Genomic DNA, 13,600 nt, shown 5'->3' with positions numbered 1-13,600 from the left:
TTAACACAGATCAGTCGTCCTGTCCCCTTAGCAGAAAAACAGCCCCAAAGCATGATGTTTCCACCCCCATGCTTCACAGTAAGTATGGTGTTCTTGGGATGCAACTCAGTATTCTTCTTCCTCCAAACACGACGAGTTGAGTTTATACCAAAAACTTCTATTTTGGTTTCATCTGACCACATGACGTTCTCCCAATCCTCTGCTGTATCATCCATGTGCTCTCTGGCAAACTTCAGACGGGCCTGGACATGTAGTGGCTTAAGCAGGGGACACGTCTGGCACTGCAGGATTTGAGTCCCTGTCGGCGTAGTGTGTTACTGATGGTAACCTTTGTTACTTTGGTCCCAGCTCTCTGCAGGTCATTCACCAGGTCCCCCCGTGTGGTTCTGGGATTTTTGCTCACCGTTCTCATGATCATTTTGACCCCACGGGATGAGATCTTGCGTGGAGCCCCAGATCGAGGGAGATTATCAGTGGTCTTGTATGTCTTCCATTTTCTGATGATTGCTCCCACAGTTGATTTTTTCACACCAAGCTGCTTGTCTATTGTAGATTCACTCTTCCCAGTCTGGTGCAGGTCTACAATTCTTTTCCTGGTGTCCTTCGACAGCTCTTTGGTCTTGGCCATAGTGGAGTTTGGAGTCTGACTGTTTGAGGTTGTGGACAGGTGTGTTTTATACTGATAACCAGTTCAAACAGGTTCCATTAATACAGGTAACGAGTGGAGGACAGAAGAGCTTCTTAAAGAAGAAGTTACAGGTCTGTTAGAGACAGAGATCTTTCTTGTTTGAAGTGACCAAATACTTATTTTCCACCATAATTTACAAATAAATTCTTTAAAATTCCTACAATGTGAATTCCTGGATTTTTTTTTCACATTCTGTCTCTCACAGTTAAAGTGTACCTATGATGAAAATTACAGACCTCTGTCATCATTTTAAGTGGGAGAACTTGCACAATTGGTGGCTGACTAAATACTTTTTTGCCCCACTGTATTTGTACATCTTATTTTATTGTATTGTATTGCGCTCTTTTTCTCTACTGCAAATAACTTGGTGGGAGATTTTGAATCATAATTAATGTTGTTTTTATGCTTTTACTGCTAATTTTAATGTTGTTATTGGTTTTTCAAATGTTAAATGTCTTCTGTAGGACTATTTAATCATGTAAAGCCCATTGAATCACCTTGTGTATAAAACGTGCTTTACAAATACATTTGCTTTGCCTAAATTTCGAGTATACATTTTAATTTCAATGATCAACTATTTTTTCTTTGATGAACTCAACTATTTTCTAATTGATAAAACATTTATTAGATGAAGGGGAAGTCTCTAACTGCGAACCACATAATTAAGTAAAAATGTGAGAGAAAAAAGCAAAACATTGATTAAACTAACTATTGATTATATCTAAAGAGCCAATAAAATGTAAATACACACACACACGTTGGCGCCTGCAGCCTCCATTTCCACTCAAGTGCAACATATTCCTGTTTGTGAAGATTGGATGTTTCTTTTGTTGTTGTTGCAGCCTCTCCACACTTCACGGAGTTCCATTAAAGAAGCAGGCGAATTCAATTACAGTGCCGAATACTGAAGGAAGACAATATACAATTACGCACGCACGTACACACACACACACACACACACACAGCAGAGAATATTATTGTTTCTGTGCACAGACAATTGTGAACTCAAACCTTATTTGTTTTCCAGCACCTGCTGCCCTTTGCTCTAACTATTTTAGTCCTTGCCTTCAAAAAACTACAAACTGATCTTGTGATGTTTCTTTCTTTATCAAAGAAATAGAATATTCATATTTTGCAACCATTTTATCCAGCTGTATACAGAAAGATCTCTGACGTCTGCTTATCTCAGGCCACATTGAGCTCATGTGTGATCAGGGGTGGACTGGCCATCTGGCATACCGGGCATCGTCCCGGTGGACCGGTCCAATCCGCTATGTTTTTTTTTTTTACCAGTGAGTGGAATCAAAAATAATAATATTTGGCCAAAAACGGTCCAAAAGAGTGTAAAGTGACTAAAATGGACCAAAAGCAGTCACGAGTGGCCAAAACATGGGCAAATAAAGAGGAACCAGGTGGTACATAATAGCAAAGGGTAGCTTAAATGTGCAAATGTGGAACAAAGAGGCAAAATGAAGGAAAAAAGAAAACAAGTAGTATTTATTGATATTTATAGCTTATTTGGATGCAAAATAATCCAAAAAAATTTAAGAAACAACAAAAATTTGATAAAAGATGTAGATAAAGAGCCACATGTTGAGAATCACTAACTTAATAACAGCTTTATCATGGTGTCCGCTGATGATGTAGTGGGTTGGTCTGGGCAGAATATGTCAGGGCTGAATTTTTGTGCCAGTTCACCCCTGGTGCAATACGTCCTAGAAAGGATGTCAGTCAAAGTCTGACATCAACAGGGACAACATGTTGATACAGAAAATATCATTTTATATGCTAATCATGTAACTTAAAACATGTTTTTGGACTGTGGAAGTTGTTGTCATTTATGCCCCCTTGACAAATCCATGGTCCGTTTGGACCGTTTTGTATCTTATTATGAGAGTCAGGTTGGCGGGAATTTGCCCGGCTTTTACGGAGCCCCGGTAATGTACGGCCATGGGATAGGATCTTTGTTTTCTAAATTATTTCGTTTTATTAGTACCCTGGTGAAGAAAGGTTTTGCCATAGCTAAACCTCATCTTAAAGAGGCAGCCAGCAACATTACCTCGGACATGTTCGCCCGTGCGATGGCACGAAGCAGTGATCCAAAGCAAGAGGGGAGTGGCGGTATTATGGCCATGTCACGTAGACCGAGAAAGCGACCTCCCGGAGAGCGAACCCCTTCAAACTCTAATAAACGATCACGCAGTAAGAAGAGGAAACCAGTTGCAAAAAGTAGACACGCGAAGAACAAGTCTACCCGGAGCTCTGATATTTTTTAATTAAATCAAATATGGCCCTGTTGCACCAGAAATCTCCAGAGTGCACCCTCGCAGAATTAGATATATTCGCTATTCTGATGACTCAGTTTTCGATTGATGATAAAATCTACACTGAAATCTCGCCCTTGTCGGCCATCGCCGACGGAGGACCCATAGAATTTTTCATCCCCAGCGATGGGGACAAGTATCTGGACCTGAACGAAACTTTGTTACATCTCCGTGTGAAAATCACCAACAATGACGACACGGACCTGGCCAACGACACATCCGTAGCCCTCATCAATTATCCTCTAAATATAATTTTCAGTCAGTGTGACTTTGGGGGATAGGCTGATTTTGCAGTCAAGCACTACACATCCCTACCTCGCTATGATTGCAGTTTCAAGTTTTGCTTTGATGATACAATTCATATTGAACCTGTTTCTCCTTTCTCTGCTTCTATCTGACGTTTGTACTAATGCCTTCCTGTAAAAGCTTAATGTCTCTCTTCTTCTTCTTTATTTCTCTCACTTCTTTAATTGTGGCTAAGCTGAAGGAGGAATCTATAGCAAACTATGCAGAGTTTCCCTCCCTGCTAGAGCCATCACACTACGCTGATATACCATTAATCTATCTCTCATCCTCAGGTGTCATCAGAACTCTTTGGCCAAAGATGAAACCTGGGAAACAGCCAGAAAAAGAAGGGAGGGATAATTGGCCTGAGGGGGGGAAACGTGAGGGGAAATGAATCCAGAGCTGTGAAGTGGTAAGAGGGAAGGCTGCAGCAAAGTGTGGGCTGGGTTACACTGACACTTAAAAAGAGGCTCGCTTTGACTCCAGTTCATTCCACCAGCAGCTAAGCTGGGAGGCTGAGGAAGAAGAGCAGATGAGTCAACAGTTTCAGGGAAAAGGTGTCCTCTCACTTCATTGGAACGCGACTATTTGAAGTCATTTCAATCACTTAACTGTGTCTCTTCCACTTTCTTTGATGGGATCCAGCAATGGGTACTTCTGTGGGCAGGTTTTCATGGTCGCTGCTGCTGCTGCTGCCGGCTTTGGTGCTGTCTGAAGTTCTGCCAGAAAGCTGGCTGCCAGGGGAATACACAAACACCACCGAAGATGTCTTAAGGTTCCTCGATGACTTCAACAGCACGGCCGAGGTGGCGATGTCCCAAGCTGTGTTTGCTGACTGGAACTACAACACCAACATCACAAAGCATAACTCTGAACTACAGGTAGGAAAACACCAACTTTTCCCTCCTGGGAGATGGAAATGATTCTGTTTAGATCAGTTCTCGCCATATGTTGGCAACTCACCACCACAAACACAGGCAGGGGTAAAGGTTTCTGTGAAGCTCAGCTCTGCATGACTGGAAGATTACTGCTATTCATCCCTCCAGGATTACATGCTGAATTTCCCGTTAGCACAGCCAACCTGGCTTGTGTGTGTGTGGTGATATGAACAGTGTTGGGAACGTTACTTTAAAAAAGTAATTAGTTATAGTTACTCACTACTTGTTCCAAAAAGTAACTGCGTTAGTTACTAAATTACTCTATAATAAAAGTAACTCATTACCATGGAAAGTAACTATTTGCGTTACTGTTAAAAAAAAAAAAAAGTTGCAATATGTCAAAGAATTCCGATTTTTTTTTACATGTGTGTCATTGTGAGGTGCGTCATTGTGTGTCATTGTGAGGTGCTAAATTTAATTTGAGGTGCTTACAACAGATGTCAACAAGGTCTTCACTCCTGGATATAATGAACACTTCACATACACGTTCTTGCCTTTGACCACAATTAATTTAAAGTAGTGTTCGTATCGCCACCTTAAAAATGCCAACTTTTCATCGGACTGCTCCACGCTCGCCATCTCTGCTGCTTCATCAAATCGGTAGTGGTTGTGTGTGTGTGTGTGTGTGGCGTGGCGTGGCGTGTCGCGTCGTGTGTGTGTCGCGTGTGTGTGTTTGTGTGGCGTGTGTGTGTGCGGTGTGTGCTGGCACGTCGCCTTAGTCAATCATAATTGCTCACCTTGTTTTTAACCCGCCTCCTCTTGCTGGCACATGTGTAAAAACACTGGCTCTGATTGGCTATCATGAAAGATGACACCGCCTTAGCCAATCATAATCGCTCACCTTGTTTTTAACCCACCTTCTCACAACAGCTGTGTAAGAAGCTGGGGATGCTTTCGGATAAAAGTTTATTCAATCAATGCATGTAACGCACCGCATTTAACGTTCAGTAACGATAACGGTGTTGTAATGACGTAAAAATTAATTAGCTAGATTACTGAAAAACAAACGCCGTTACCTTAAACGCCGTTATTTTAAACACCGTTATTCCAAACACTGGATATGAAAGACTGCATTGTGAGGATTGTCAATATTTGAATGTGTCTTATTAGGTGTCTTGGTTACTCGCTCCTTTTCTGAAAGTTTTGGTTTTTCACACAGTCATTGTACTCATTGTTGCTACCTGAATGCATCCAAATGGTATTTCGAGAGTCAGTGTTCTAACTAGAATGTAATGAATACACTGGAGAGAGAATAAAAGCTGGAAGTTCTTACCAGTCAGTCAGCTGTAGTCAATAAAATGTAATGGTCAGAAGTATGTTTTTAATTTCCTCACAGTCAACATGCATTTTTAAAAAAAACATGAGACTATGATGTCTATGTCGTGAGCAAACCCATAAACAGAAAACGCTCTGACACACTGAGGGAAAAGCCTCTTGTTTCTTTTTATCCCGGTGCTTGAACAGCTGTCACAACAAGATTTCTGTACACTATCTGAGCTCTGAACAATGACCGTGTCTAAGAGCAGAACAGGTGTAGAGGGTCAGCCTGCAGAATGTGTTATGCCTTGAAAACTTATAGTTTCAGGGATGGAAGGTAAAAGACAGGCTAGATTTCCGTGCAAGAGCACATTTTCTTCTCACGTGGAAAAGAATCAGAGAATCAAACAGAATCCGAGCACTGAGTTTGATCTGGTCTGGCAGCTTTGAGACAGAGAAAGGATTAAATGTAATAAGCAACACTGCAAGTCCTTTTCCAGTGAAAGGAACACAGGTTTAAAGCTAGCTAATGTGTAAACACTGCACATGAGAACACGCTCGTGCAGCCTTGGACTGTGATTGGTTCCCATTGCGTATTAGACAAAACAGAAGACGAGCAAATTGCACACAATGACGACTCATTTTATCTTAATGACCGAGGCTTTTTGAAATCATGGCCAAAATAAATGAATTTAATTGAATAATACTTGAATACATGCACTTTAATTTCTTGTGTTGCTGCAACTGAATTTGGAAAATTTGCAATGAGAAGGTGTAACCCAAGATCAGAGTAAATGCAGATTTGACTGAATGACAGTTTTTTGTCTTGTCAATATGCATTTGTTTTCACAAGTGTTTTAATAAAATGTAGTTGAACAAAAGAACTTGCAATCAAAACACGAGTTAGTAAGTACAAAGTTGTATCAAGCAGCACGAGAAGAATGCGGAGGTAGTGTTCGCATGCACGAAAATAGAAACATTCATCCTGATGAACGTTTTCGACCAAATATTGACTGTTTACAGCAAAAGGATTGAATTGGCCTGAGAAATTCTGACCACTTTTAGTTTTGGAGCTGGCCTGGTTGTAGCAGACTAGCTAATGAGTTGATGATAATAGCGTGATCTTTTAACATGGAGGATTATTGGTGCTGGCACTTCTAAATGTTGTTTTGTTGACCCAATTTGGGTTTTAAAGACTTGAAGAATTACTCAAATCTAATACAGGTAATAATGGTCCCTCACTTCTACCTTCACCTGTTTTCAGGTACAAGCTAATCTCAAAACACTGAGTTACGATGAAGCCTGGGGGTCAAAGGCTAAGGAAGTCTTCTCTAAGGAGTTCCTTGACACACTCCCTGATCCCAAGACTAAGAAACTAATCAAAAAGATTAAGGTTATCGGTTCTGCCAACCTTTCTCCGACTGAAAGAAAAGAGGTTTGTCCAATTTATTCATTTATATTGTCTGTATCTATTGACCGGTTTAAAAAAAAAAACAAATAACTCAAATAGTTTTTTTTTTTTGTCCACAGTACCACACCCTTTATAACACAATGAAGGATATTTATTCGACTGCTAAGGTGCACCCAGAGCCAAACGTAAGCTGGAGCCTGGAACCTGGTAAATCAACTCACTCTTCCCCCCAAAAAGAGCGTTGTGCATTTGATTAAAAGAAAAACAACAACAACCGGAATTTAGTCGCATCAAGGACTGTTGAACCAGTCACAATGTGGGGTGGAAGTTGAGTAAGAAAAACAGTTGAAAGTGGACAAGATGTTATCAGCTTTTAACAGGATGGGCAAAAGTACATCAGAGAGATCTCTTTAAGGAAGTGCTGTGGATGTGCCCATGAGTATTCAGTAAAAGCTTTAGAAAATACAAACACTGTGGGCATTTATTGTGAACAATGGCCTCTTGAGGTTTCTCAGGGCCAAAGTAATGACAAGAAAGGCCGGCCAACACCTCAAATATGACAAGAAACTATAAACAGTCAATTATTCAAGAAATGACAGCTCCTAATAACAAATACGCTCATTGTAGTCATTGAGGAACAGTCCTCATAAGTGCGCGTTAGCAACAAGGTTAATGTAACTATGTAACATCCTGTCCTCTTTTTACCTCTTCAAATTTCACCTTCTTCTAACGTTCAGGTCTCTCTTCTGGCAATTAGAAAATAAACATTGTTTTAAATGATTCCCTGAAATGTCACAAAATTGTCATAATTCAGTCTATCGCTCAAATGATATCTGTACTCTTTTCCTGTGAGCGTTCTGAGCATGAACTTATCCAAACACACACATCTTGATTGTTTAAGGTACACCCACAGCATTCGCCAGTGAGTAATGTTGTTGTTTTTCGTATTTTGAAGAGCTCACAGCGATCATGGCTCACTCCAGGAGCTACAAGAAGCTGCTGTTTGCCTGGGAGGGCTGGCACCAAGCAGCAGGTGTCCCACTCAAAAAACACTATCAAAGGTTTGTGGAGCTCAGTAACAAAGGCTACCAAGCTGACGGTGAGTATCTCCCCTCGACGTTAAACATCGAAAGCGGAAAAGGGGGAAGATTGAAAATAATAGTTATAATCTGGTGCTATTTTAGGATATGCCGATACTGGAGCTGAATGGCGCTCTTGGTATGACTCCCCCACCTTTGAGCAGGATATTGAAAAAGTCTACAAGACCATTGAGCCGCTCTACCTGAACCTGCATGCCTTTGTGCGTCGCCAGCTGTATATCCAGTACGGATCCAAATACATCAACCTTAAAGGACCCATTCCTGCACATCTATTAGGTAATATATCCAGCAGCATAACACAATAATGGGATCATCACAATTTATTCTAATCATCTTTAGAAAGTACATTAGTTTATCAAACAACTATAAAATTCAAGATTTATTAGCATAAAACCTTTACATATAGTTACCTCTTCCAAAGGGTAATATTTTCACCAGCGTTTGTTTGTCTATCAAAGGTTCTTAACAGATTTTGACAAAATTTAAACCAAAGATAAACCCTAAATTTAGTGTTGTGTTCAAGACCACACTATCGGAGACCAAGACTTGCCCGAGACCAAGTCAAGATTAAGACTTTTGGGAGCCGAGACCGAGTCAAGACCAAGACCATAAACATTTTTTTTTTCAATTTAAAAAATATATATAAATAAATAAAATTATGACAAGGTTCGACAGTTAAATAACATTCTCTCTTTAATTTTAGTTTATTTTAAACACATTTGACGGACAAAAAAGGTGCCTGTCACTCAGTCATATTAAGGAAGGTTGCGGTCATTATATGCGGTGGATTAAAGAATGAGTAAAATATTTTTTTTATCCCGTTCTTCTCCGTGTTATTATCACATTATAAAAAAGTTAAAAAATAGAAGGAATTAATTCTGGTCTCGAACCGTCTTGAGAGAAAATCCCGAGTCCGGGCAGCCCGAGTCCGAGACCAGACCAAGACCTTTAAAATTTGGTCTCGAGACCAAGACCGGTCTCGACTACCACAACACTACCCAAATTTAGAGAGAATCCAAGTCAAAATACTGATTCTAGATCAGTTTAAAAAAAATCCAAAACTTTCTTATTAGTAACGAAATTTCAAAAATACATATCTTGGTTCATAAGTGACAGATCTTTCTGAAATTTGACTAGCTTATGTCGGGTTTGTTTCTCAATTACCTCACGGAGTTTTATCTGGAACGGATCTGGATTGTGCACTTCATCGCGTTTTTGGAAAAAACGGCGTTGCCCCGTACATTTCAACTTTCTGTATCAATTTGAATTTGGATAAAAATATCTTTCAAGCCTTTAAAGTGTGAACGATCGTGGTACCATGATCACTGATCCAGATAACGGCAAATATGGGAAATGGTAAATGGACTTGATTTTTTATAGCGCTTTATCACCACACTGAAGCAGTCCCAAAGCGCTTTACATATCAGCTCATTCACCCAATCACTCTCACATTCACACACCAGGACTGCCATGCAAGGCGCTAGTCCACCACTGGGAGCAACTTAGGGTTCAGTGTCTTGCCCAAGGACACTTCGACACACAGTCAGGTACTGGGATCGAACCCCCAACCTCTCAATCAGAAGATGACCCACTACCACCTGAGCCACGGTCACCAAATATCCTCTACAAAGAGGATTTTTGGTGCTTGTGGAGGTTTGCGCTCTCTGAGTGCTCTTGATTCTATATGATTTCCATATTTTATCCAATAACATAAAACATATTCCCACACGTTAGACAGAACACAGCAACATTGTTCAGATGCTGATGTAGTGTGGTGACTGGATTAGGTGTCTTTTCTCATCAATGTTGGGATTTCCTACTCTGCCTGTGAGTGAAGTATCACAAAACACCAAGGAATTGTTGCTCAAGAGTGTTTTCTTCCTCAAACTTAGGAAACATGTGGGCCGAGACTTGGAACAACATATATGACATGATGATCCCATTTCCTGACAAGCCCAGCATGGATGTGACTAATGAAATGAACCAACAAGTAAGTGTGCGGCTGACATTTTGTCAAGCACGACTGAAAGAAAGTACAACTGATATACAGACACATGACCTCAGAAACACATTTTTTAAATAAAACAATTGTCTATGCGCTCACCTAATGCAGCGGTTAGTGTAACTTGTGTGATTGTTTCCTCTCCACAGGGCTATAATGCCACACACATGTTTCGAGTGGCGGAGGAGTTTTTCACCTCTCTAGAGTTGGACAGCATGCCTCCAGAGTTTTGGGAAGGATCCATGCTTGTGAAGCCCAAGGACAGAGAGGTGGTGTGTCATGCATCAGCCTACGACTTCTACAACCGCAAAGATTTCAGGTAACTCGCACCAGTTTATCTGCATTAGCATCAAGGAATGTTTAGCCTTCATCTGACACTATTAATTTTGTGGACAAAACCACTTGGAACAATGTCCCACAGGATGTTTTCACTTTTGTAGGATTAAGCAATGCACCGTAGTGACCATGGAGCAGCTCTCCACTGTGCACCATGAGATGGGGCACATTCAGTATTACCTGCAGTACAAGGATCAGCCTGTTGGCTTCCGTCGAGGAGCCAACCCTGGTTTCCATGAAGCAATCGGCGATGTTATGGCCCTCTCCGTTTCCACTCCCAAACATCTTTTTACTCTTGGCCTTCTGAAGAATATGTCCTCTGACATTGGTAAATATATACAAGACCAATACATGTTATACTGCTTTATCTGGCCATCAGTGCAGCCGAAATAGAACTCTTCAGATTTTTGAATCATTTCATTTCTTTTATGTGATTTTGTAGAAACTGATATCAACTACTTGTTGAAGATGGCTTTAGTGAAAATAGCCTTCCTCCCCTTTGGCTACCTCATTGATATATGGAGATGGGGTGTGTTCAGTGGACGCACACCTCCTGAGCATTACAATGCTGACTGGTGGCATCTCAGGTAAACAATAATAGAACTATATTGCTTTTACACAGAATGAGAAAATCACTACCAACACATTGCATGCAGAAAAATGCGACTCTTCTGTTAGTTGCTTGCTAAAGCAACATTTACCGGATACTCAAAATTCAGTGAAAAGGAAAGAGTGTCTCCAGATTGTGTTATTGGTATGTGTGTGTGTCGACTCTTTTCTCTTTGTTTTTTGTTCCAGAACAAAATATCAAGGCAGCCAATTGTTTCAGCAGCCAAATCTAGAAATATATCAGCTTTTAGTATTTTATAAGAAGATATTGTACTCTAAATTGCTCTGCAAACAAAGAGGTAAGATTTAGGATATAAAAGGAACTAGAGATTATTAGTTTAATGTAGCATTGATTAAAAAACAGTTTGCAAATCCTTCAATCACATGCTGCAAACACAGATGCTCCAGCTGATTACTTTCTTTATTTAATATATTTTCTATTTACTTTCTAGTGGTCTTTTCCTCTGCATAGTTGTTGTAACTGTTATTTGACTTGTGACTGTATGATGTATCTGTTTTGTTGTTGTTGCACTGATTACTAAAAGCCTTATTTCCTCTTGGCAGGTATTTCTTTAGCTTCATCCTACAGTTCCAGTTGCATGAAAAACTTTGCGAAGCTGCCAATCACACGGGCCTCTTGCACACATGCGACATCTACCGCTCTAAAGAGGCAGGAGCGATTTTAAAGTAAGAGAACTGAACTAAACCTAATTCTCTTCTTAAACTTTATGTGAAAAAGTCAAATGTATTGTTAACATGTGTTGTTGGTTTCTCCTTTTTGCAGGAAAGTACTTCAGGCTGGCTCTTCCACACCTTGGCCTGAGGTGCTCCAGGAAGCTATTGGCACTAATGAGTTGGATGCCAGTGCTTTAATGAGATACTTTGACCCTATTATTAAGTGGCTGGAAAAACAGAATGTCAATGAGACTTTAGGGTGGCCAGAATTTGGTTGGGTACCACCCGTCCCTGAGGGTTACCCTGAAGATATTGGTAAGATTAGAAAAAAACGATATGTAAAAAAGTAGTGATAGTGAAAAAAATACACCTGTAGGATTTTGGAAAAACGTTTTTGTTTTTATGGTGACAGATTTTTTTTTACACAAGTTTCTGTATATCTTTAGTTGAAAAAAACGATTTCTGTTTGTGTCTTTATTGTCTTGCATGTATTTATTTATTTATTGTTTGATAGAAAGTTAAGTTGGGATGAATATCAAGATGTTAGACGTTGAACTGACAGAAGACATAAAATATTAATTCCTCCTGTTGAATCAGACAAGAATACAGATGAGCTTGATGCAAAGGCATTTCTGGAGGAGTACAACAGTACTGCTGAGGTGGTGTGGAACACTTACACCGAGGCCTCCTGGAAGTACAACACTGACATCAATGAAGCCAATAAGCAGGCGATGGTGAGATCACCTCAAACTGGCCTTGCTCAAGCATTAATGGTCACTTCGCTAATGCTTCCTGCATGTTAGTCATTTTGTGATTTAATGAAAAGGAATTGCTTGTGTGTATTTGTGGCAATGATTTAATAAATGATTAAATCACTAATCAGTGCACGCATGCATGAGTCTGTCTGTCTGTATGTCTGTCTGCCTAATCACCCATTAGTGCATATTGTAACCCATTCATTCATTCATTTGTCTGTCATTGGTCTGCTTGCCCATCAATCCAATCACTCTAACTGCAGTAATGTAAATTGGATGTAAACTTTTAAAGGGGATTCGTTCCTATTCTCTAGCTGGAGAAGAACCTGCAAATGTCAGCTCACACCCTGAAGTACGGAGAAAAGGCTCGAGCGTACGACACCACTGACTTCCAGGACGACTCAGTGAAACGCATCATCAAAAAGCTCTGCCATCAAAAGAATTGGAGGAGGTGTGAAGGAAATCCTATTTCTTTTCAAACTCCACATAGAGATGTTTCTTTATAGTGTCTCTTTGTACGGTTGCCAAAGTACACGTACGTAGCGTCTTCGGGTTAGGATTAGGTTTAGGGTTTGGTTATTACCCAATCTCGCAAATTTTAGGGTAAGGTTTAGTCTTAGTCACGTGACCTAAACTCACCAAATATGGGCACTGCGTACCGATAGAATGTCGGTATATTGATACGGCAACCGTTCGGTTAGCCACTGCCTACTTCATATTAGACAAGGTTTTCCATACAAATGCCATTCAACAAGCAACAGAAAACCAACAATCTTTCCACGACTATGATAACTTTGCCATCAACAGGGACAACATGTTGATACAGAAAATATCATTTAATATGCTAATCATGTAACTTAAAACATGTTTTCGGACTGTGGAAGTTGTTGTCATTTATGCCCCCTTGACAGATCCATGCACTTTTCCTCTCAGAATAACGCTAGCTAGCTACTCATTGACAGGAAACATGCTTGCATGCATCCATAGGTAATAAAAAGATAGTTATCTGTTTGAAAATAGCATCTGCTATCTTTAATGGTATATGTCTGACGTGACGTTGCTGGTCTGATTGAGAAAGATGTTGAAACCAATATTTATCAGTAATGCGACGTCATCTAAGCTAATGCTAAGTTCACACCCAACCCTGCTCGACCCTTAGCCACTCACTTTATCTGCCTGGATTCAAAGGTTATAGGGATGTAACGATTCACTCAACTCCC

General features: G+C 40.2%; 1 protein-coding gene across 1 annotated transcript; it reads left to right on the top strand.

The window, feature by feature from the left end:
- Positions 1-3,712: 3,712 nt before the first annotated feature.
- On the top strand, positions 3,713-12,901 carry LOC114481044 (angiotensin-converting enzyme-like). The gene is given in 14 exon segments (XM_028475362.1): positions 3,713-3,854; positions 3,943-4,178; positions 6,757-6,927; positions 7,023-7,110; positions 7,859-8,002; positions 8,088-8,279; positions 9,896-9,993; positions 10,155-10,324; positions 10,446-10,669; positions 10,784-10,993; positions 11,496-11,637; positions 11,735-11,940; positions 12,223-12,359; positions 12,695-12,901. Coding segments are annotated over 14 exon segments (2,235 nt in total). The 5' UTR covers positions 3,713-3,829; the 3' UTR covers positions 12,887-12,901.
- The last annotated feature ends 699 nt before the right edge of the window (positions 12,902-13,600 follow it).

This window comes from Gouania willdenowi, chromosome 19 (assembly GCF_900634775.1).
Source record: "Gouania willdenowi chromosome 19, fGouWil2.1, whole genome shotgun sequence".
NCBI classification, from domain to species: domain Eukaryota; kingdom Metazoa; phylum Chordata; class Actinopteri; order Blenniiformes; family Gobiesocidae; genus Gouania; species Gouania willdenowi.
The sequence above is the reverse complement of the archived record's forward strand: the minus strand, read 5'-3'. Positions and strand labels throughout refer to the sequence as shown.